Raw genomic sequence first — 26675 nt, 5'->3', positions numbered from 1 at the left:
GGTACTCCTGGCATGAGTACTTCGGCGATTTCTTCGGAAAGAAAAATAACTAAGAGGTACTCCTGGCATGAGTACTTTGGCGATTTCTTCGGAAAGAAAAATAACTAAGAGGTACTCCTGGCATGAGTATTTCGGCGTTCTGATATGACGGATTCGCTGGGAAAATGATCTAGAAGAACGAGATGTATGCATGAAGCTGTTTTTGTGAGGATCAAATTGAATCGAGTCGTATGATAATGTCGGAATCATACTGAATCTTAAAGACATTGGATTTGAACATAAGACGTTTACAGACAAAACACAACCGTGCAACCATGAACAAGAGTTACAATACTTTAGATCTACCACAAGACTATTGCTGTGAATAAGATATACTACAAAAGACAAGTATACGCAGCACGTGACTCCCTAAACAGACAGGATCTCGCAAAAGGTAAGACTCTAGTTGCACTAGTTATAGATAGTTTATAAGTATGTTACAACGAAACGCCTAAATTACATTTAACGTGGTTCCTGAGCAGGCTCTCCTGCAGCTAGGATCCTGAGAATCCTCCCATCTGCGCCAAAGTTCTTTGCTATCGGGCAATCTTTCTTGAAGTGCCCTGTCTCACCACATTGGTGGCATGACTGGCTAGTACTGGCTCTGGTGACGGGATTTCGGTGTTTAGCCAATGTTATGTGGACGCGAGTGCCTTCCTCGTTACTCCACTTTGAAAATTGCTTCTTAAATCGCTCGGCGTTATAACTAATCTTGTGCGCAGGGTTAGTCCTGATGAAAGGGACTTGAGTGATGGGTCGTTTCGGTGCTTCACACTCACGAGCATGATGCCCTATGTTTAGGCAATTGCAACACTGCATCCCATGGCAAGCCCCATGATGATGTGAAACTACACCTATCACACTTCGGGAGTTTTCCCTCGTATGGCCTGCGCGGTACGGGAACGGCAAGGGTTTCCACTTGCTGCTGTTGTATAGCCAGCTTTTGGGATCTCTCGCGTTCTTTCTGGGCTTTACGCTTTCGTTTCTTGTTCTCTGCTTTTCGGCTTTGCGAGCCTGTGACTGTTACTGTTTGGCAACCTCCTGGATGGATACCACGATTGGAAACTTCATTCCCATCAGCAGCATTGACTGTGCTGATAGCGCTATGGTGCGCAAGGACCGCAGTTACGGCAGCCACTACGGCAGCTGTAACTGCCGTTTGAAAGGTAGCGGCGTCCATAGGAAAAGTGGAGGTTTCGCGGTTCGACTGATTGCTTCCAGATGACGACATGATTCTGTTAACACGAAAGAATAAAGATTTTGTGAGCGATTCTGGTTGACCCTGATGTACTTAGATTGTTCATGAAAAGAGTAAAAGTACGTTCTCGAAAGTTTGTCCTACATCCCTATGATGCAGTCCTAGTACATATTGAAAGTATGTTCGCGAAGGTTTGACCTACATCCCTATGATGCAGTCCTAGAAATGAGTAGAAGTGAGTTCGTAGAATGGTCTCAAGATGTTTTTTTTGTGCAAGCTGAGGTATCGTAAGTTGGTGAATAACAAGATCCAACCACTGAAAGAGACTTGTAAATGTCTCCGGATCTAACTTGCTATAGTCCAATGACTTGACTAAAGCATGATTCAGATAGACTCTAATGAAAGAATGATAAAAGTACTTGAATGAAGAATGACACAGAAGTTAGCCGGCTGTCAATATCTTTGATATTCACGATGTAACGATTCTGGAAAATGACCTTGTAAAGGTCTTACATCATATCCACAGAAGATAGTTGCTGACAACATAAAGACCTAGCTAAAGTACTTATGGAACAAGATAATTTCATAGAAAATGCCACATCGGGCATAGACAGAAAACACGATTCCCTTTTTATAAGGAAAATAAAGTAAAGCATCTACCACTGGCGATGGTCATCCCTCTGGTGAACTCTTAGTTCAACCAATTGACGTTCCATGTCAAGTAGGTGTCTTCTGTACACCCTAAGGCGTACTCGAAGTTCCATGACTTCGGCTCGTGATTCGGCCAGTGCTTGCAGCAGGGTTTCATGGTTTCTCTCTGATCTCTCGTGTGCATCTTCTTGATGAATGGTGTGGAGGGTATGCATTCTAGCATAGGCGACTACTTCTGTAATCTGATGTAGGGTTGTCCTGCCTTGAATCTCATTTCGGGCCACTCTGCGGACCAAGATTGGCAAGACTCTATCTGTTGAGCCCCCATTTCTCAAGTTGTAAAAGCTTCGGTCGCCATTGAATGGCATGGGTTGATCTTGTCCTTGGCTCCATGTTTCCCAGCATTCCACTCACTCAGGGTCGGGCCACGAAAAGGCCGGACGAGGGTTAGGAATTGGAAAGGGAGCTGCTCGGGGTAGGTTTTCAACCTCTGGTTCGGAGTTAGCATCATACGAAAGGTCTTCATCATGGTGATCATTCAAGGGGAAAAGTATGATCATTCTATGGTTATTCTCCAAACCAACCAGCTATGACTTCATTCGGAAGATACTGGTTGCCGAGGGGATGGAGTCCAGCTATGTTTTCTATGCGAGAATTTAGGGTAAGAGAATAATTATTAGACGAACTATCTAGATAATTATCTAGCAAACCTCCATTAGTTACATCGCTATTTGTGAAGTGCATACCAGCTATGTGTAATCTAAACAGGATAGACCTTTGAATAAGTGACCTTAATTCCAAATTCACACAGAATAAGGGTAAGGCAAAATTATCACAGATTCTAAGTCTATAACATCCTAATTACATATAGCCTTAGTGTATCCACTTAGCAACTATCAACTTAGTAATGAAGATCCTGTTTTAATTCTCAAGTGTAAAGTACTTATAGTAACACCAAATACTCCTATAGTATTTTAATTTTAATGTTATGTTCTATTGTTCTCATTGTGGTAGGGTTGGTAATATTTTAGCATTATTGCAACCACACACTTAAACTTAGGCACATGCTAGTCAATTCTCGGATAATATAGGTGATCAGGCTATATATTCCCAGTTTTGACCATATGTCTCTAAGCCCACTTGTGTTGCCCAACAATCGTAATTCTTTTGTACTGTCCTAGTGACACTGATTTTAGTATGAATGCAGCACGTATACTTACTTAAATATTTTACTATTTAAAGTATAAACTCTTGGTCAGAGTATTTTTAATCCCTTATGTATTTATAGTTAGTATATCTTTTATGGGTTGATATACTTAATTCACTATAAACAATGCTCTGATACCAATCTATCACACCCCAAAACCAGGAACGGCGGAAACGTTCTGGGGCGAAGGACGTCATGTATAATATCAACAACAATGTAAAGTAGTAAACAAGAAACAACATCATCCATTGCATTAATAATATAATTATTATACAAATGTGTTCTGTCAAACTTTGATAAACACTAAAGCATAAATCAAAATGAAAGATAAGTCTTGAACAAGCTCCATCTTCCTTTCTCCTTGCATCGGTACCTGTCTATGATGACCTGAGGATACAAGTAATTTTGAAAGCGAGTATCAGCTTTGAAGCTGGTGAGATCATAAGTATTTAGTGTCTTAATTTGTATGTAAGTAATTGTAAGTATATGTATTGTAAGTATTGAAAGTGTATATGAATTGCAAGTGTTTGAAAAACCCTAGAAATCCCTATGATTCCTACTAGTATATGAAGGTGTCTTCTACCAAGACCTAACTGTTCTGAATGTAGTCTTCTACCAAGACCTAATTGTTCTGAATGTGTGTCTCTTGTAAGAGTATGTATTTTCCCAAGTATAACTATCATTATCCAAAAATATAGTTTCTACATTATTGTGCGTCGTGTGAATGTTCACGAAGTGAATGTAATGGGAAAATGAAATAGTACTATGGTGTAGTGCTATAAGAACTACTGTCGTACTAATTACCTTAAACCGGATTTATATTAAGGCATTATGTGATAAATTGCACCATACTATCGACTAGTAACAACGACATAATGAATGGTCGTAATAACGGAATGACGTTTGGCACCCGCAGACCTGCAAGTCCGGCTGTAGCTAGCAGCAAGGTGTAGGATTGTCAATCCAGTATAGATCTATACGCAAACTCACGCTCTCCCTCCAAGAGAATTCTGGCTACAACTCGAGCCATGACATTTGAGTCATGCTCCGATTTAAATCACAATAATTAACGTATTCTTGTATATGTACTGTAATGAACTGTTCTAGCTGTAATGTAATGAACTGTTCTAGATGTAATGTACGTGCTCTCTACCTAGCAAGTATAGTAATGTAATCGTTCTAGTATAGTTGTATATGTAATCTTCCTAGTATAGTTGTATATGTTCTCTTCCTAGTATAGTTGTATATGTAATGTACTGTAATGTTCTAGAAAGTATTGACTCATGAATGAACTGACTCATTGTATGATATCGCGTTCTAGTAATTGTTCTAGTATCTTCCTAAACTACCCCTATGGTAGTTTACTAGTAATCTATCTGGTACGTATGAACATGGATGTATACCCTTGCTACCCAAGGGCATATGTTGAACTGGAAGGACCTTTTATGACTATATATGTACACATGATATATAACTAATATTTAAACGACTTTCGGACGAATACCCGATATCCCACCAGACCACATCTCAAGGCGCGAAAAGGAAATAGGGTGGATAGCCTTCCTAAGTCTTTTAAACATTTCTTATATAACTATACATATAGAGGCATGCAATTTATAGTATAAAAGCATAAATAAGTTTTGTAAAACATTTGAAACATAAATATTATTTCAAGAAAAGATCGACTTGATGTCAATCTATAAAACAATTTGAAGGCATAAGTTTGATAAAGCATTTTAAGTATAAGGAAACATTTGTTTGAAACACAGCTTGTAAATAAGTTTGAAAGGAAATGTACAAAGTAAGATGCACAGTGTAATAAGGAGTTTAAAACATATAAAATGTTTATAAAAATCATTTGAAGGAAACTGTTTGGTAAAACGGCTAATGAGTAGCCAAATCATTTGAATGCTATATATTAATCACATGTGATTGATGTAATAAGTAATATAATCCTACTTACTAATCACATGTGATTGAAATAATAAGTAGCATGATTCTACTTGTATCCCCCCCCATAAAACATTTAAAATAGTTCAAAACATTAGTTAAGGGGTATGAACTCACCTGCAGTAAGCGACTGGAATTGAACGGACTGTTATCGTACGGAAGGATCGGACAAGTGCTTGTTGTCAAGTGAAGTCTTTAGACACACACAATGATCCTAAATACATATGAAGACATATGTATATAAATAATTAGTGATTAAAACACTAATTATACAAGTATAGCCATTTAAACACGAAGAAAAACACCTTTGGTCAAGTGCTAGGAGGCTAAAGGGTTGCAACAAAGGAGTGTAATGCCTTTAATGGGAGTTTATGGTCTAAAGACCATATGTCTTGGAGTTTATGGCCCATGGGAGTAAGCTCCTGGCCGTAAACTCTCAACAAGCCCCTAAATGAAGTCTATCAATTATACAACTCATGTGGTGAATTGTTTCAGGGCTAAATCGAGTCTTAGGGTGCCATATCAACTCCTTTAAGGAGTTTACGGCCATGGGACCATAATCCCTTGGAGTTTACGGCCGTAAACTCCCTTGGGAGGGTGATTATGAAGTTTTCAAGTCCCAAACATTTCTAGGAACAAATCTAGACTTTAGTACTTGGCTTTAGGAGGGTTTATGGCACCAATTGGTACCATTTTATGGAGTTTACGGCCATAGAAACTTTTGGGCCGTAAACTCCCTCACTCTTGGGGTTATAAGTGTTTTAACTAGTCCATAACTCATTTAGGTACATGCCTAAATTGTCTCTTGGCCTAAGGAAGGATTTAGGGTGTCCTTTGACCCCTTAAAAGGAGTTTACGGCCCAAGAATTACTCTTGGCTGTAAACTCTTCACACTTGTGCTTTCCTTATGTTTTCTAGGTTCTAAACACTTAAGAGTACATGCCAAAAATAAAGTCTAAGCCTTAGGGAAAGTTTTAAGGCATTTTGGCACCTAAAACATGGAGTTTACGGCCTAAGAATCTTCTTGGCCGTAAACTCCCTTCTAGCCATGATTCCTAATGGTTTTGTTGGTATAAAGCATGAATTTAAGGCTTCTAGTTCGAGTTCTAAAGCTTTGAGGGTCATTTGAACCCTTAAGGACCTTAAAATGGAGTTTACCGCCAAGAACGTTCTTGGGCGGTAAACTCCCGGATCTCACTTATTTGGCAAGAAATCTATGTTATTAAGCTTAAAACAAGTAGTATAAAACAACTAGAGAAGTATACTCACAATCTGGGATAAAAACCCGAAGATCCGTGAGAGGGAATTTGGCTTTTCTCTAAATGGAATTCAACAAATGAACCAATTTGGTTCAGAATTCTATTTATAGTCCTGAGATATTTTTGGCAGAAAATATTTTTATTCCTGGAACGAACTCTAATGTCTTAGAGTAATGGAATAACAGTGTTGCACTAAACCCTAGTGCAACCACTCTCCTAATATCTTCTTAAGTGTAAATCCTAAAAACTGCCTAACTTACACTCGGAGTCTGAATTTTCACTGTAACTGATCTACATCTATTGGCTTGATATGGTTTGTTCAGAATGGAAATTTCGGGTTGTCACACTACGTCCTTAGACCAATTAGGGTTCATTAGGCCCATTATGATTCCACTAGGCCCATTATGGTTTCACTAAGCCCATTAGGGCTTCATTGGGCCCATTAGGGTTTCAAGCATCCTAACTGAATCAACACAACAAGGCAAAGCACACCGCCACCCGACACGGCGGATGGTGGCAGCAGGAGGCGGCAGCCACCACCTCACGGTGGTGGTTAGGGTTTTTCTTTTCATTATTCCAATTCTAGTTAAACTTTACAATGCTGAATTTCAAATAACACACACACACACATAATCAATAAGACACATACACCCACGGTGGTGCATGGTGGCAGCCACCACCTCACAATCGTGGTGGTGGTGGATGTTTTCGGTTTCCGGCCAACCAAACTACACAACTTGGAATAGAAATGCACACACGAAAGTTAGCACACTACAACCACGTACACACACCTAAGCACACAGAAAAACACGCACACACAACCACCCTCCACGGTGACTGGTGGTGACGGAAAATGGCAGCAGCAAGCGCCCGGTCGGAAGCGCAATGTGATCAGCGGCAGCCACCATGGCCGACCGCCATGGTGGTTCTTCGTGTATCCCTCTCGATAGAAACCACACGCACACGCAACTTCCTCGCAAACCACAAACCACGGAACACCAAATGTTGCAATCAACCTGAGAACGCATTCAATCCCAGCCGCTTTGGGAGGTAAACGATGGTCGGAGCAGCAGTAGCGGCAAGGGCACGACAACAGAACCCATTTGCAGTCCCAGTCGTCCCTAACAACGAGAAGGTGACTTGCACATCGACGGGTCAGCATGACGTTTACCGACACTCGTAGTCCACCTCTTCACGACGACCTTGAGCTATCCTAACATGGGGGAGGAATGGAGGTCGACGGTGGTTCTTCTAGTGGCCTTAGCTGATGAGAGTAAAAGGAGTGTGGCGGCTAGAGGTTAAGGGAGGTATAAGGAGAACTGGCAGCTGATGAATCCGATTAGGTTTAGGGTTTTAGGAAATGGGACAGTTAGCTTATATACCCGCTCCACTCAACCATTTTTCCATAATGACAATTTCAGTCCCTCCTCCTCTATTTTCTTTCAAAACAATCATTAATTTACCCTTTCAACCCTTGCTCCCATAATTCTTTTTCATAATAAGTCCTATAGTTACAAAACAACCCCTCCTCCACAAATTATTCTCAAATGGAGTCCATATGTTACAAAACACCCCTGACTTCTAAAATCATTTGCAAAATGAATCCCAAAATTACACCCCACTAATTATTATTCGATTTTGGGGTATAATAATATAATAAAATAATAAAATTACTTCTTGGGGTTCCGGGTTTATTGTTTTAATTATTCTTCTTAAAACGGGATGTTACACTATATATTTTCTTACTTTTGTTTTGTTATAGATTAGATCAATTTGTGAAAGACATGTCCAAAATTAGGGGAAAGATTATTGAGATTAAAAATGATACTAAATGCTAGAACAAGTGCAAACTTACCTTCAACAAGTAGAGAAAAAGAAATTAAGAAAAGTCCCCTAATGGATTCACAAGGTCATTTTCTCTATCCAATACCCTAATTTGATATTCTATTTTTAATTTATTACTGGATGGAGCTAAAAAGGAAGGCTCCTGGATGAAATTCTCATTCACATAATTGAACGCATATAGTTTGAATTATTTATAGTTTGAAATGAAGCAACCATGGCTTGATTTTCACTACAAGATTGACGTATTTGGGGTAAAATCATACATCTATTTAGGGGTGTGCAACAAAACAGGGTATCAGTTTCAGAACCGTAACTGCTGGTTCGGTTCCTAAATTTTTTAAAACCTTTTAACGATAGTTCCGATTCTTGTTTCATTTTTTCAAAATTGCTATCCGTCGGAAACCGGATTTTATATATATATATATATATATATATATATATATATATATATATATATATATATATATATATATATATATATATCGCCAAAACTGTCAAGGAGTTATGCATGTCCAAAGAGCTTGTAGCTCAGTGGTATCATGTGGTGTCTTCCCTTTTCGCGATCGAGGGTTCAAGTCCCGTGATGGATATAGGTGGAATTAGATGTTAGTTTAAGAGTGATTATATATTTATATTTGTCAGTTCAATAAATAAAAGCTATGCATGTCCATAATTCATTTATGTTCTGTAACAAGAGAAACATATATTATTTATTTTGATTTAAAATATAAACACCGAAAGTCTATAAAAATAGCTTTTTTAATGTAAATTTTGTGATTATTATTATCTTTTTATAAATTAGACACCAGGTATCCGGAATCAGAAGCGATTCCGAGAGAGATTCCGAAATCTTAGGAACCAGTGTAACCGGTTCCGGTTCCAACATCATATGAACCGTCGGTTCCTATTCTGGTAAATTTGGTCGGGTTCCTAACTATGCTCACCCCTACATTTATTATAAATAATTAAATGTTTTTTCAATACAAAATTTACTTTATTTTAGAGTAAATTATAGAAATAGTCCATGTCGTTTGGTTAAATTCGTAGTTTCGGTCCCTAAATTCAAATTTTAATAGGTTGCATCCCTATGGCTTATGAATAGTACCCTTTAGGTCATTGCTCCATATATATATATATATATATATATATATATATATATATATATATATATATATATATATATATAACAATTTTATTTGTTTTTTGTTTTAATAGAACTAATATAGATTATTTATAATTTTTTTTAAATTAATTATCTAAATTATATATATATATATATATATATATATATATATATATATATATATATATATATCATATTAATATTTATTCATATATTTTTATTTTTATGGTTTAATTTTTTTAATATTGTTGACGTTTTATTCGAATATATTATTTAATGTTCTTGTGTTTTATGTTTTGTATTTTTAATATTTTGTTCAAACAAATAGAAATTTGAATAACTATCATCGTCTATTATCATTATTTAAACTTGAAGTTCAAAACTATAAATTTTGTCAAATTATATGGGTTATTTCTGTAATTCAGTATTACTTTAATTAAAAAAAATTTATTAATATATAATTAATTTAAAATTTTTTGTTAATATATAATTAAGATAATTGAGTCCGGCCCAATTTATATCGGGCCGGTTTTGAATCTCAGTACTATATGGGACCCATCGATGGGTTCGAGGAAGTGGAAAACACTGCAAGTAGCACGCATTCCACACCCTCGTCTCCCCCAATTACTAAAACACAAACCAAAATATTCCCAATTTTTTCTCCCAACCTTCTTTCGTTACATTCTACATGCATGTTTCACTGTAACCAAATTTGTTTAGCTGCTCAATTTCACCCCATATATTTTGTATTTTCAGCTCTAATTTATGAATTTGGTCAAGAATTGAAGCTTCATGTCTAAGAAAAGGTATACTATACACACAGTGATATCAATTTCTGCTTTGATTTCCATGCATTTTAGTTACTTTGCTGTCAATTTATCTGAATTCTTGTTGGATTCATATGGTATTTAAATGCTAGCTGATTTCTTACGTTTTCTATGAATGTTGCGTTAGTTAGGTTTTTTAGTAAAAGATTGACTACGAAATTATTTTGGGGTGCATTTTTATGATCTTCGGTGTCTGCTCCTTTTTTTTGTGAATAATTGGGAGTTTTTTAGGATTTGTAGGATATTTACCCTAAAGTTGATAATTCAAACCAGACGTAGAAGAAAGAGTTTGATTTGGCTACTGAAAATTACTTCAATTAGTTGCCTAAACATGTTAAGCATCCAAATTAATCATATGAGTAGAAACTTATCTCACTAGTACTTCGAAAATGCTGTCCTAAGGATTTCAATTGGCAATATGTTGCATTATGCATCCTTTGTTCCTAATAGAAATTGAATTATGTTGATCCGATGGATCAGTTTTTAACATCAAAGTGTTGACCATCTTTAGCTTGAAGAAAAATACTAGATCTAGAAAATCTTTGATGCTAAATTGGTTAGAAAATCTTTGTTTTGATATTTGAATTTACAATGTAATCAATTATCATATATGCTTCTATTTCTCTACTGCATTTTACGTGCTCTATTTCTACAAGAAATTCATAACATAAAACTATAATGCAGGAAAAGATAAAGATAGCTCTATATGTTGTTGGTTTACTCAGTTATGCTCTTCATTTCTCTAGAAGCTTTGTTGAGTATGAACTGATATAATATAAAAGACAATAACAATCAGGCTATCATGTCTTACAATAAAGTAGAAGCAGTTCGAGAAAAATCAGATGCTGAAAAGTTGATTCTTTCTAATGATTATGTTGCTGCTAGAACAAAACTCAAGAAAGCCCAACAACTTTTTCCAGCTCTGGATCACATTGCCCCAATGCTTACTGTTTGTGAGATTCTTTCAGCCTCCACAAACATAATCCCAGGTTATGAAACCGATTACTACTGGGTTCTTCAGCTTATGCCTTCATCAAACCTCACAGATATAACTTCTCAATATCAGAAACTCGTGTCCTTATTACAACCTATAAAATACAAATTCCCTGCTACCGAATTGGCCCTTAAGCTTTTACATGAAGCATATTCTGTGCTTTCTGATAAGAAGAAGCGTGTGACTTTTGATATAAAACGAGGTATAAGTTGGGTAAATTACGAATCTTTTGAACTCAACCCGAATGCGATTTCCGATAACAATGGTGACAAAGTTCATGTCAATAACATATTACAAGAATCTGGTTCTTCCTCTTCGGATGTTGTTTCAGAAGGGCATAAAGGTCAAGACATGGATATTAATTCGGTATCAGGTACACTAAAGGGTGTTTTAAAAAGGGTCGAACAGGATTATTATGGTTTTGATAGTTTCAGGACACATGAATGTTTTGAATTAAGAGATATTTGGGCTGTTCATTGCTGTTTACGTGAGCCTTTCATTGGTGGTAGATATGGGCAAATTTGTAAAAAATCAGGAGGTGAAATTGAAGTTACATGGTTGAAACCGATTCCGGTTACCGAAGGTGAAAGAAGATGGTTTGATGCGGGTTTGCCTGTTGCTTGTGGATCGTTTTGCTTGGATACAGAAACAAATGGAATCATCGGGTCGAAAGGGGTATTTTCGTACAAATGCTCATGGGATTCCGGAGTTACAGAGGAGTTATTCGAGATTTACCCGAAAAAGGGTGAAGTTTGGGCGTTATATCAAGATTTTGACCTCGAAGAATGGTCCTACAATCCTGATGTCATACAAGACTGTTCTTTTAAACCATTTGAAATCGTATCCAATTATTCGATATACACAGGAGTCGAGTGCTGTCCATTGGTTAAAGTGAACGGTTTCAAAAGCATTTTTGAACGGACCGAGGGCGAAAATGTCATTCTACATGTCGGGCCACGAGACCTATACATGCTGGCCCACAACATTCCAGCGTATAGATTTACAGGTGGCGAGATCGATGGGGTCCGCAACGGCATGTTTGAGCTCGATCAATTAGCTCTGAGGAACTCGAGTCAAGAACCCGAGGATTCAACTGTGGCTAAAGAGAAAGAGCCCGAGTTTGTGGACCCTACTCCTGGCCCAGATAGCACAGTTTTGGGCCCAAATTGGTCTGTAAATGACTTCACAACGGGCCAGGTTTGGTCTGTGTACACCGGGAAAGACCTGATGCCTCGCCAATACGTTGTAATCAATAGCATGATTTCACCGACCCGGTTATCTGCAACGGTTCTCGAACCGGAGCCCGTTCCGGACATGGATCCGAGCTGGAAAAACCGGAATTTCCCGATTGTTTGTGGTATGTTTAGAGCGAAAGACACCGTTCTCAATTTTGACTTAAGTCAACTCTCGCATTCGGTTAACTGCTACAAAAGCATGAGTGCTTCGGTTTACAAGATCTTTCCGTTAAAGGGGGAGGTTTGGGCGGTGTTCAAAAATTGTAAATCGGGATTTAATCGACTGAATTATGATAATTATAAATGTTGGGTGGTTGAGGTTTTGTCTGATTTTTCTGAAGGGGAGAAGATGATGGTGGCTAGATTGGTGGAAGTCAAGGGTTGTTTGACTTTTTATGAGCGATTGCAAGGTGAAGATGGGTTTGAAATGGTTCGTGGGTTTTCAAAGAGAGAAATGTTGTGTTTTTCGCACCGGATTCCGGCTTTCAGGGTGCCCGGAATTGGAGGGCATGGGATTCCGGAGAGTTCTTGGCATTTAGAACCGGTGGCTTTACCACCACCAAATACCTGAAAGTCACTATAAGGGCCAAGGGGGTGATTCAGATTCTATTTTAGGGTTCGGTATTTAAGATAATTGTTGTAAGATTATTGCTGAATTGACCCTTGGATATTTGTCATAGGATTTGTACATACTGAGGACTGAGGAAAATAACGTAAAAAGATTGGAAGGTGTACAAATGAGCAGTTATTGGTTCATTTGCTTCCATTTTAGTTTCAATCTCAAATTCCATGTTCGAATTGATATTTCTTTTCAATCGCTCATGTTTTTTTTACAACAATCATATGGTTGTTTCACAGTTATTGCAGTTATAGAGTCTTTAATTTTATAATCATTTTTAATATCTAATTACTTTATGAAATTTAAAAATGATAAAATGATGTTTAACAAGTAAAGTCAAATTGATTTTTGACAAGTCATTATTATGATGTCCTTTGGGTTGGAATAATCGTTGAAGTTGTTCCTGGTTAGCACGGATAGACTTTAGATTCAGATTTGATGATGTGTTTGTAGGCCATCCGGTATACCAATGACGAGCCCCTTTGTGATCTAGCTGGCCACGAACCAGGACGGGCACGCTGTCCTGATGCATCGTTGTAGGTCGTGGTCGTGGTGATTTGTGGTGGGGAGCACAAAGGACCACGACCTTCTTCTCTCTCAAGGCCAACCTGCTTCTTCTCCGTCTCTCTTCTTCGTGGTCGTGACCGATACACCAACAATGGTTCGTGGTTGGTGATGGCACTCGTGGTTCGTTGTCCGTCCTCCGTATTGTAGATGGTCTTACGGTAGTAATGATTGGAGTCTTTGTTTATGTATTTTTATGAGTGTCTTTTAATATTGTTTTAAAAGAATGATGGTAAAATCTATAAAACTATACTGCTCATTGCCAACTTTGAAGTTTTATTTATATAAAAATGATAAATTTTAAGTTGTAAGAGTGATGTCATCTTTGCTACGTCTATATAAGACAGGAGAGAGTGGTGTCATAAAAGTTGCATTTCTTCACTGTCACATAGGCATCAATTCATTTTTTATCACAAAAATATGGTTTCATACCACACTTAAGGAGTGGTGTCACACTTAGGTATTTTTTTTATTTAAGTTTTAATAAATAAAAAGGACCAATCATAGGAGGTAAGAAAAAAGATCCAATCACATTGTTTGAAAGAATGCTCCCTTAGAATCCTGCCCTGCACTTGCATCTCTACCGCTCCCAGGGGACGGTGTTCCCGCTGATATGACACTCAAGTGTGGCAAGGGCCACAGCCCACTCTCTCTGGTCTAAGCTCAACATATATTGCAGCTTGATTTACGAAGTCAAAAGAGAGAGAACATACAATTTTCTCCCTTTTCGGCAATGCAATGCTGAGAAGGGTTGGTTTACACAACATGTTGAGGTGGGGGCAGTATACCTACAATATGTTGCACATCAGTCTTGCCGAAGACTTTTGTCATCCACTCTTAATTATTTGAAATCTAATAGAGAAAAGTCATGGATTGTGGAGATGAGTAGAGATATTTTTCATTACCCACTGAGGGATGAGGATTAACACGGTCGCCTATATTCACCCTTCCAACATTGTAGTTTCACGGTTTACATCCTTTCAATTTTTATCACTATAATCTCCACCCACAAGTATGTTTAATTGCCAATTTGGTCCCTTTCTTTTCCAACATTGTTCTATTTCATTACCTTTTCATATATTATTCTATTTCGATACTTTTTTTGCATATACTTTTCCCGCACAATATTTTGTGATTATAACACATTTGGCCCTTCCTTGGTCAATGGGTAGTCAACCCTACTGTACACTCTTGGATTTCGTTGTTACATGTTTTTGGAAACTATCACTTTTGTGCCAAATATTTTTAGAAAACTTTAAATTATTTCCGACCCATGCGAAACATGGACTCTTTCCTAGTTTTATATCAACTCTAACCCTAACAATAAAAGTTCAATTACTTTTTGTGATTTTTTTTCAACTTCAACAAAGATACTAAAAATCACATTAAAAATATATTTTAATATTTATAAATCAAATATAATAATTATAATAGTTATAAAAAAGCAATCAAAATAATATTTTAATTAAAAAATGGTTCTAATTTTAAGAATAGTTTACACCAAATACCGTGGATGCACTTTCTTTCTTTGACACAAAAACGGTGCACACCAAATATGGAGCCGCTATTCAGTCGGATCAATTTTTCCTGATTCTCCATAGAAATGGCATGCAAGACTGCAGGAGATCCCAAATTGGGCACGAGGCCGCAGCCATTTTATAATATATTAAATACTAGTTTATAACCCGTGGAAACCATGGTTACAAAATTGATTAAATATTCATAGTAAAAAATTCAAAATTATTAATCAATTATTTTATATAAAATTTTAAATACATTATTAATTAAGAGATTTTTTTATTAGTTATGTAAAATTATAATTATTGATTCAAATAAATATGTGTAATTAATTTATCATATATATTAAACTCTTTTTATTTGTGAACTAATGAAAACAATAATATAAAATTTAAAATTTAAAATAAAGAATAAATAGATTGACAAATAACATCACATTAATTAGGAGGTTTAATGAATTTAAAATGGAGAATTAATAGAATGACAAATGACATCATATTAATTAGGAGTTCTAATATTATTACACTTGACAAAAGGGCTACTCTTTTATTAGTATAGATGGTTGCAAAAATATATTTTTAATTAATAATCTATACTTTTTGAATAAAATCTGAATACACTCTGTATAATTTTCGACCTTTTTGACCCGTTTCATTTAAACTAATTTTGAGTTTTACTCCTTTGATCCTTTGGAGATAAAATATAACATAAATTATACCCATTTTAAGAAAAGTGATGGAAATTCCCACCTCTGGCTCTAATGCTCTGTGTATAAGTTATTGAATATGAGGATTGAGGACATTAACAAACCATAATGCCTAATGACTACATAAAATGATATAATTGTTGGCCAAAAGACCATAAATGAAATAATTCTAAGAACATTGAACAAAAACTGAAAGTTTACTATTAAAAATGTTCCGCTCTTAATCGTCCTTGGTCATAACTTATCAGCAATTTTGGTTAATGCATCTGAGATCCTGTTAAGAGCTGAAACCAAATTGTTATTGTAGTCTTTTCTTTCATCTCTTTCCAACTGACAATTTGTGTTTTCTGCTTCCAGCCTTGCATTTAATGAGTTGACATTCTTCTCAAGAACTTCGATTAATCGAGCATTAAAGTTTTTGTTGTGGAGTTCATCTGTTGATACTCTTCTCCTCTTACATCCCTCTTGTGGCATACGTCCTTTCCATGAAGCCCAGTTGGTTTGTTGCTCATTTAGGGTACCTGCTATATTTTAATAATTTATATAACCAATTTTGTAAAATAATGTATAGACATGTAAAAAATTGGTTGACAAATGAAATAACATAAATTGATAAAACATCTATATTGTTGCATATATTGGTAATTATACATATTTATTGCATAAATAAGTGTTTTCAATAAAATGGATGGGTTAAAATGTCACAATTGTTATTTTTATTTTAAATAATTTCTCTTGTCACAAGAACTATATTGTTACAAGTGTAATCTTATCATTTTAACAAAACAAATTAACAAGTGCTAACATTTGAATACTATTGGGCTATTTTCTACCAGCGGCGAGACTCAATAACAATGAGTCACACTAGATTATAATTAAACTGGTTGAAATTTTCATCAAACACAACATTTTTAAATTTAATAGGCCAAATTTCCAATCGAACCCATATTTTTAAATAAACAGATTGACATATTTATGTTTTAAACCCAACATGTTAAAAACTTGGGTTGACCTACCAAAATTTAAAATGTAAATATATTTAAAAATGATTTTGTGTAGCTAAATAAGTAGGGTTTCATTATTTAGATGAAAATAAATTGGACAATTTGGATCGAACAATTGAGTTCAGATATTCGGATTTTTATATTAGTTTTTAACAACACCGAATTATTATTTTAGATTTCGGATTGCTTTTAGTTTATGAAATAAAAACCGAATAGTCCAAAAAACCGAATAACACTTTATTGCTTATTTATATTTAATATATCTATAATTATTTATTAATTTTATCATTTGCTTTTTCAAATAAATTCAAAAAGTTTCACCTAATAAAAAACATTAATATGTATTTTCTCTCAAAAAAATTATCTATTAAATAATAAACTACAATATACCTTATTAGTAGTTGTTTATAAATTTTAAATCACAATTAAATAATCTGTTTCTGCTTCTTCTATAAAAATTGGATAATATTATAATTATATATAGTTTTAAAATGGTTTTAAAATAGTTTGATCGGATATGAATTTTGTTTGAATTATTCAGATTAATATTTTAAAAATCAAAATCGATTTGAATTTACTTAATTGGATCGGATCGAATCGAACCGATCCATCCAAACAAACACCCCTATATATAAGTTACAAACATGAATATTGTTCAAAGGAAGATTAAAGTACAACTACAACTACAAATCACTTATTCATATAATATTACAATTTTATTTTTATTTATTAAATATAAGCTAATTAAGAAAAAAAACTCATTAAATTTAAATAAGATAAAATTAGAAAAAGCCTAATTTGACTTATTTAATTAAACAAGTTGAAAATTTTAACCTAACCCATTAATATTGGGTTGAGTTTTGTTGTATATATATTTTCACCCAATTTGACCTGTTAAATTAGTTCAAAATATAAGTCTTTTCTATTTACTCACTCTAAATTTACATGATTTTAGATACATTAGTTCAGACTGCCATCTTCAGTAGAAAGTATAGATTAGAATAAATAATTGTTGATTAATGAATTTTCCGTAACATGGCAAAATAAATGGACCAATATAATCTTATACTAAATACTAACAAATATTAGTATAATTTATATCTCCCCATGTATTTGGTCCTACTTGTAATTGTGTATCTTAAAAGTCCATTATATCTGTATATATACTTTTTAATGTGAAGAGATCATTACTGCAAATTCATTAATCAACAAGAATGTGATCAAAGAAAACTAACAGAAGATATAGTATGGTTTACCTTGTGAGCAATCCTGGTGAAATGTTTGACATCTCTTCTCTGTTAGTCAAAATCAGATATTAGTGAGAAGTTACTAAATGCAAGCATACAGATAATCAATTTCAAAACCCCGTTTGAATCACACGAAAGTCACCTGAAATAGGCATAGGATCCGGGGATCCCGGTATTGGGTTGTCAGCTTCTTCCTCCATTTTGTCGGAATCTGGAAAAAGACCATCATCAGACACAGCACGTCGACCACTATCAAAAACCACATCCTCCTCCACCTCCGCCTCCCCTTCCTCCTCCTCCTCCTCTTCATCTCCGGCCACCACCCCCACCCCATTTTCATCTTTTGTATCGGCACTTACAGTCACCAGAGCAAGCTTATACTCCGCCTTAGTAAACGCTTTCCCATCCAATACATCAAACACTTCCTGATCAAAAAAACCCGGCAACTTATTCTCTTTCCTCAAATCATTTCGCATCAACCAATATGAATCCGATTCTTGTTTCACTTGTGATTCCCATGCTTTTATCTTCTTGAAATCACCCACCATATTACTCCATCTTTTCCGGCATTGAACCGGGCCCCGGTTCACCCCATGCTGTTTACAGTACGAAGCAACCGAATCCCACTTGGGTTCGACCTGGTCTGACCCAAAAACCGAACTTGATCTCCGGCCCCTACGCCCTCTATTCTCTGCAACTTTCTTGCCTTCTATAAGGGTAAGTGTTTCTTGTCGGGTCCATCGAGGGTGTCGTGGTGATTTGTTCTTATCATCCGCCACTTCCACCACCATGGGCGGTAGTTTTTGGCCATCAACCACCACCTTGCTGGGAGTATCACCACCACCACCACCACTATTATCACACATTTCATCTGCCATAAGAAGGCAATAAGAGTCTTGAATATTTACAGCCTATATATTTTGTGTAGGCTCTTTTATAGGATACATAAATAAAGGAGGTGTATGCATGTACCATTTAAGGATTGTTGACCTTAATAAGGGCATTACTTTCTTTGTTTTGGCATCGAATTAAATGGGTTTTTATGTGCATATTATATACTTAATTAAGAACTAATTATATCTTTAAGGCACTAATTAAGGACCAATTATATCTCATTTTCCCTTTGTTGCCTTACATTTTAGGGAGTTAAAGATTTGTTCTTTAGGACTATACTCTTCTAGTTAAACGTTATGTACGTGAAAAAGTTGAACTTTATTTTCTTACCATATTTTGCTGAATATTAGTCAAACATTAAAAATGCTTTTAAATGAAAACAAATAAAAAAACTTATGAACCAAAGTCAATATTACGACTATTTTGTAATGTTATCAACTAGGTATGAGACCCGTATGTTATACGGGTTCGATAAAACAAAAAATTAAATATTAAAGTTTAAACAAAAATTTATTTAAATTTAAAATTTTAGATTTGAAATTTAAAATTAAAAATTTGAATTTAAAATGAATCATATTAAATATTATATGAGTAGTAATATTATAATTTATTGGTTATTTTCATTTAAGGTAATTATTAATTGAGGTGTAAATATGATGTGTTAATTAAGAAAAGATAAAAAATAAGAAAATGACAAATGGAAAAAACATTTAATCAAAAATACCAAAAAATGACATGTGTCCAAGTTAACGAGAGAGGGACATGTGGCAAAATTATTTTCATTTACTAGGTAGGATGGGTAAGAAAGTAATATCGGATCTATAAAACGTACATAGGAAAAAATGTTGTATTGATTCAATAATTATTAATTAGGGAGTATAAATTGATAAATCATTCAGGGATGGCTGAAATAGAATATATATCACAGATTAGTCCTTTCGGTTCAAATTACATTTGAAATTTTTTAGAGTATAGAAGAGTTTTTACTGTTTATTTATGTGTATCTTTAGCTTAGTTTGTATCAAGGAGAACTGAAAATCTCTGTTGATTACAAACATTGAATGTTAAAATACCCACTAATTAAGTATGAAAATCAATATTTATGATAAAATAATGATAAAATGATCTTTATATTTAATGCTATTCATACCTACTTTGGGTTTATTTCGTCAGTTTGTTGGGCCATATTTATTCGTTTTTTATTACTATGATTTTTTTTATTTTTTATTTTTTATTTTTTTTTATAAAAATGCTAGCATTGGTCCCTTAAACAATTTATTTCTGTTAATACTAATATTAGATGGGATAACGTTGGTCCATCTAAAAATTATTAGTTAATAATTATCTAGTTAATATTTTTAAAAATATATTAAAAATATTATGTTATTGACATTAATTATGAAATAATATATATATATATATATATATATATATATATATATATATATATATATATATATATATATATATATATATATATATATATATCAGTGGCGGCCCTGGGGTGGTGCCGGCGGTGCGGTCGCACCAGGCCTCCGATTTTAGGGGGCCTCCGATTTTTAGGATAATTTATAGTTATAGTATTAGTATTTTTGAAAAATCTGATTTTATGTTTTATCAATAAATAAAATTAGTCCGATAACTTTTGGTTCCAATTTTAGATGCGTTTTAACATTTGGCCTCCGATGCATTTTAATTACCGAAATAAAGTTTCACTTTAAAATCATTGTCAACTACAAGGTGGGAAAGTAGGATTGAAAGTGTGAAAGCCATAGTTACTCAAGCTCCTGAAATAGTAAAAGCTCTGCATAAACTTGTTGAAGAAGAGACAGACATAAAGATCATAAGTGAAGCTACTTGTCTAGGAGAGTATGAACTTGACAGATTTGACTTTATAACAGGTATGGTTATATGGTATCATATATTGGCTAAAGTAAATAACCTGAGCAAACAACTTCAGTCTAAGACTATGCGTATTGATGAGACAATGAGTAGTGTGGGAGCACTTATTGAGTTTTTTAAAGACTATCGAGAGAATGGATTTGGGAAGGCTTTGGATTGTGCGAGAGCTATAGCTTCTGATTTGAAAATTTATCCAGTGTTTGTTGAGAAAACTAATCAAAGAAAAGTTGTTAAAAAAAGACATTTTGATGAGAATGACATTGGGTCATCAGAGCCGGTACATGAACTTTCACCTCAAGAGTCATTTAGGATTCAATATTTTGTATACATAGTTGATCAAGCTATTGGTTCATTGGAGCGAAGGTTTGAACAATACAAACAATATGAAGACATTTTTGGTTTCTTATTCACAAGAGAAAAGTTGAAGTCGATGAATACTATCGAGTTAAAGTCATGTTGCAAAAATCTGGAAAAGAGGCTGCAAAATGGTCATATCTCAGACATTAATGCTGATGATTTATTCAATAAAATGGAGTTGTTACAAAAACATTTACCGATTGAACACAATACAACTAACGGGATACTAAATTTCTTAAAAATGATGAACACTTATCTAGTTTCTTGTCTAGCATACAGAATATTGTTGACTGTTCCTATTACAGTTTCATCAGCGGAAAAAAGTTTTTCAAAACTAAATCTTTTAAAATTTTATTTGCGCTCGACCATGTCTCAAGAGAGATTAAACGTTTTGGCATTGATTTCGATTGAGAATGAGTTTCTTGATTATGAAAGTCTCATAGATGAATTTTTTTCTAAAAATGCTAGAAGGTCAATGTTTAGAAAATAGTAATGCGTTTTTTTTTGTTGTTGAAAAGTTGTTTATAACAGTTTTATTTGATTACTAATGAGTGATGAAGACATTATTTTGTCGTAGTGAATTTATGAGATGTTTTTTTAGCAACTTTATGTTTTGAATTACTGATAGCAAATGTAGTTAATAATATTTACAAAAAAAATTTGTGGAGCCTCATTTTAGTTTTTGCACAAGGCCTCCGAAATGTCAGGGATATATATATATATATATATATATATATATATATATATATATATATATATATATATATATATATATATATATAGAAAAGTTCAATAGAGAACCATAATTATGAGTTCTTCAAAGAAACAAATCTTTTTTTCAATTTCTAGAGCTTATTGTTTATCGAAAAAAAAATCTAAAAATATCTAAATTTATATATTAACATTGTGAATGTGAAAAATATTTTTCGGATTCACCGTGTGAATCCGGATTTATGTTGTGAATTTTCGAAGATTCACATTGTGAATTTGACGTAAAAAAAAATCAAATTTTATATCATTGGAAAAAGGATAAAAAGTTATGAATTTCTGTATTTTTAGTTTTTTTTTTTGATAAAAAAATAAGTTCTAAAAGTTGAAAAAAAGATTGGTTCCTTGGTTAATTATAGTTCTCTATTGAACCTCACCATATATATATATATAGGGTTATGTTATTTTGTTTTCACTATTTATTGTGTGCATGTATGACTGATTCTGGACCAATCATTTTAGTTATTTTAAAAAAGTAATTAATGTAGATTAAACGTTGAAGATATAATGAATATTAATTATATCTTCATCATTTAATATGCATTAATTACTTTCTTAAAATAACTAAAATGATTGGTTCAGAATCAATCATACATGCACACAATAGATAGTGAAAATATTTGAACCTAACTCTCTCTCTCTCTCTCTCTCTCTCTCTATATATATATATATATATATATATATATATATATATATATATATATATATATATATATATATATATATATATATATATATATATACTGAACAATACGATAAAATAAACATATTTTAAAACCGTATTAATCAACGATATCTACTCGTGGTTTACATATAAATAAAATTAAATATAATTTTTAAATTTAATATTATTTTTACCTAATGTATGATTGATTATTTTAAAAATCGCTTATTTGACAGTCTTTTAATTTCAATCACAGTGATTATTTAAAATATTAGTTGTCAGACTCATGTATTATATGTGTTAATTAAAAAAACAAAAGTTAAATGTAAAGGTTAAAATATTTGAAAAACTTAAATTTAAAAGAAAATAAGAAAAATAATTATTTATTATAATGAAAACGTTTTTTATCTTTTAAATTTAAACAAATAATTTAAATAAACAAAAGAAAATAATGAGCTTTAATTTTGGTAATTTTGAAATTAAAAAGTAAGTTTATTAGTGAAATTAATATCCATTTTTTACTATATTTATTGTAATTATTACATTAAAATATTATGTGAATTTTAATAAACTAGAAAAAACTCATAAAATGACATGTGGAAAAAAAATTAATTCAAAATAACTACAAAATGACATTTGACAAATTATATAAGAGTGTGACAAATGACAAAAAAACATATTGTTATTTAAAAAAATAACAAAAAATAAAGTTTATATATAAAATCTTTTTTTATAGTTTTGTATTTATACTACATTAATGAACCAATTTATAGTCATTAGCATAAAAGATGTGAAAAGTTATCTATGTTTGGGTTTAAATCGATAAACAAATCAAGCATTAATTACCAAAAAATATTATTAAGGTAACAATGTAATAATTATTAAGGTTTTAAATAAAGTTAAACATCAACGACAATATCAAATTTCAAGTTTTTATAAACCGTGAGCTATGTTGTTTATAATGCGTGACTTAAACAGACAATTTTATATAAAATTTATATATATATATATATATATATATATATATATATATATATATATATATATATATATATATATATATATATATATATATATATATATATAAAACTTAAGGTGACATTTTGTTAAAGTATGACGTCAAGTACAAGCCTTGGAACAATGGTGCGTCATGTCGAGCTTTTTGAATATTGATAATTATAAATGATTTTGGGAATGTTTGCCTTAGTTTTTAGCTTTTGACAAAATGTTCGATTTAAACAAAAGATTTTGTTTTATAGTACGATATTTTAGCTTTTAGTTTACATAAACAAAACACTCCAAATTTAAAAGCTATTTTATGTAGCGTTTAAAAAAACATTGAGCTTTTTAATCAGTTTCCATAATGCCCTTAAAATAAATTTAGATATTTATCTTTTTTAAACAATTTTCCTTTTACGTATTTTTACAGATTTTAAAAGCTTCCAGCTACTTCTGTCAAATACTCATATAAAAAATTAAAACTACAGTTTTTAGCTACCAATTACCTGCTTCTAACTTTCAGCTACCAGTTACCAGCTACTTTTAACAAACACGTCCATACAGAGGTTGTGAATATATTGGATATAGTTTTAACTATTTTTATAAGATTTTTATTTAATTATATAAGTTTTATAAACTTTCAGCAACTCTTTAAACTTTTGTATTTAAAATTGTAACATCCAATATTTCACGAAAATTTAAACTTTTTAAAACAATCCAAATCATCACTTGTTTACAAAAATAGTTTTCTAGAACATGTCGATTATCAGAGTTTTTCCAAAATAAAAAACAAAACATGAGGAAGTGCACGATAAAGCTTTCGCCTTCCCGCGATCATCTGAGGTACTTGAAACATAACCCAAAACTATAAGCCTAAATCTTAGTGAGTTTCCCCCAAAGTACCAACATAGCACAAAACTAGAATCATAACAATAAACAACATGCATACAGAGCTGTCAGTCTAACTGGGACGCCCCACCGCCCTACGGTCTACCTGGTACACTCACAAAACCTTCAGCATGACTGGTACGCCACACCATGCCTTCAGCCTATCTGAACCGTTCTCCGGGCCTTCGGCCTGACTGGTACGTCCCACTGGCCTTCAGTCTATCCGGGACGCCCTGGGTCTGTTGACCTTCAGCAAAAAAGAAGGACCGCCTGAACCCAACCACGCATACACCGTGTAGACACACATATATAATAGATAATCATACAATTAACCAGCCAATATCAAGCAGACAGATCTTACAGATCACTAAGCATAACATCATCTTATCTACCAAGATACATATCTAACAGATCACCACAATACTCAATCATACAATAATCAGGATAACAATCCAAAGGGTTGGCCCTGGTGCCTTCGACCCATCAGTATAGTGAGCAAGACTCACATCACACTGTAGAATCACACTGAAAGCCTCTGGCTGCTAGCTCACTAAAATCCCACATTAACACAATAAAATAATCAGCTAATTAATAATTGGATTACAATCCTTGACTAGTAATCCATACTTAGGGTAAATGGCCAGTTTACCCTTTCCCTAGATGGGCTAAGACCCATGCCCAAATCTTGATCCAAAAGGCCCAACAATAAATAATCAATCAAGGCCTAATAATTGGCCTAATTTTCCAAATTGGGCGCGACTCCTATTTGGGCCTTACTCTAAGGTCCAACACTTCACTTAGCCCAAAACACCCATAATCAGATGGACCAATAAGGGCCCAAGCATCCAAGCCCAAAAGGTAGCCCAAAGCTTGAAACCCAAACTTGAAAACCCAACAGACTGAGTATGCGGGGCGTACCCAGCTGTACGCTTAACATACTTTTCATTTACTCGAAATCATGCTAGAGACCACCCATGCCCAATGTACGCCTTGGTACGCCCAACGTACGGGGTGGCCATGTAAGACTTCGATTAAGAGCTAATCCCATTCAGTCTGATTCGTGCAAATAGCTACACCTAATTTTATATTTATAACCTAACTAACTTAACTAACTAAATTGCACCTAGGCAGTGTACCTAGTCAAATTATAGAATAGTCGGGTAAGTCGGGTGTCGATCACTGTCACACCCCAAAACCGAGAATGGCGGAAACGTACTGGGGCGGAGGACGTCATGTAATGTATCACAACAATGTAAAGTAGTAAACAAGCAACAACATCATCCATTGCATTAATAGTATAATTTTAATTACAAGTGTGTTCTTTCATAATATACAACAATAAAATGAATAATCAGAATAAGCGAGTATGGACTGCTCCGTCTTCACAAACCTGGTTGTCGTACCTGTCTATTTGTGACCTGAGAATACAAGTTATTTTGAAAGCGAGTATTAGCCAAAAAGCTGGTGAATTCATAAGTATTAATGTGTCTTTGATTTGTAAAACTTGTAATGAAAATCTTGACATTGTTTTGAAAGGAAGTTCGTATAAGTATGTAAATGTTTGTAAGTAATGGAAAGCGTTTGAATAACCCTAGAAATCCCTATGATCCCTATAAAAGAAGTCTTCTATCAAGACCCTACTGTTTTGAAAGTAGTCTTCTACCAATACCCGACTGTTTTGAACGTACGCATCTCTGTAAATGTGATGGTTTTTCCCTGTTTAACTATTAGTATAAAACTATAGTATACCTCATCGTTTATGTGTATGAGTCACAATATAAAGGTAATAAGGAAAATAGTTATCTTTCTCAAATATATCCTACCTCGTCGTTTCTGTGAATGTGTCACAAAGTAAAGGAAGAAAATAATATAATAACTTAAGTATTATCCTTTTGTACTAGGATAACTAACAGTGTTAACTTAATACATCTATAGATGTACATTTACCTCTGTTGCTAACAGCTGGGTGTAACAATAGTTAGTCCCTTAAAGTATACCTGCAATGGTATCAACCTAACACATCCGTAGATGCGCATTAACCTCTGTAGCTACTAGCGGTGATAGGAATGGTTAGTCCTACAAAGTATCCTCTGGTACTAGGATATAAAGTCCAATCTATCTCGTCGATTATGTGATTGCATCACAAAATAAAGATAAGAAGGAGAAGTATATAACAAAATCTATTCATATAATATGTAATAGTAACTTGTCATATAT

The 26675-nt window shown here is 33.7% G+C and overlaps 2 protein-coding genes across 3 annotated transcripts; one reads left to right on the top strand and one right to left on the bottom strand.

The window, feature by feature from the left end:
• Window positions 1-9858: 9858 nt before the first annotated feature.
• Window positions 9859-13106, top strand: LOC111906433 (uncharacterized). Its single transcript, XM_023902202.3, has 2 exons — window positions 9859-10078; window positions 10784-13106. The coding sequence occupies exon 2, from the start codon at window positions 10902-10904 to the stop codon at window positions 12897-12899; it is 1998 nt and encodes a 665-aa protein (XP_023757970.1). The 5' UTR covers window positions 9859-10078; window positions 10784-10901; the 3' UTR covers window positions 12900-13106.
• Window positions 13107-15836: 2730 nt separating this feature from the next.
• On the bottom strand, window positions 15837-18882 carry LOC111906245 (trihelix transcription factor ASR3). 2 transcript variants are annotated; one of them, XM_042902204.2, is made up of 3 exons: window positions 18129-18882; window positions 17996-18034; window positions 15837-16259 (listed from the first exon to the last, which is right to left on the bottom strand). In XM_042902204.2, exons 1-3 carry the CDS (start codon window positions 18862-18864, stop codon window positions 15970-15972), a joined length of 1065 nt encoding a protein of 354 aa, XP_042758138.1. In that variant the 5' UTR covers window positions 18865-18882; the 3' UTR covers window positions 15837-15969. The 2 variants fall into 2 exon arrangements, with proteins under 2 accessions (XP_042758138.1, XP_042758139.1); XM_042902205.2 differs by having other exon boundaries at window positions 15837-16256.
• Window positions 18883-26675: the final 7793 nt, after the last annotated feature.

This window comes from Lactuca sativa, chromosome 5, assembly GCF_002870075.4.
Source record: "Lactuca sativa cultivar Salinas chromosome 5, Lsat_Salinas_v11, whole genome shotgun sequence".
In the NCBI taxonomy this organism is placed as follows: domain Eukaryota; kingdom Viridiplantae; phylum Streptophyta; class Magnoliopsida; order Asterales; family Asteraceae; genus Lactuca; species Lactuca sativa.
This window is presented reverse-complemented; position numbering and strand designations above follow the sequence as displayed.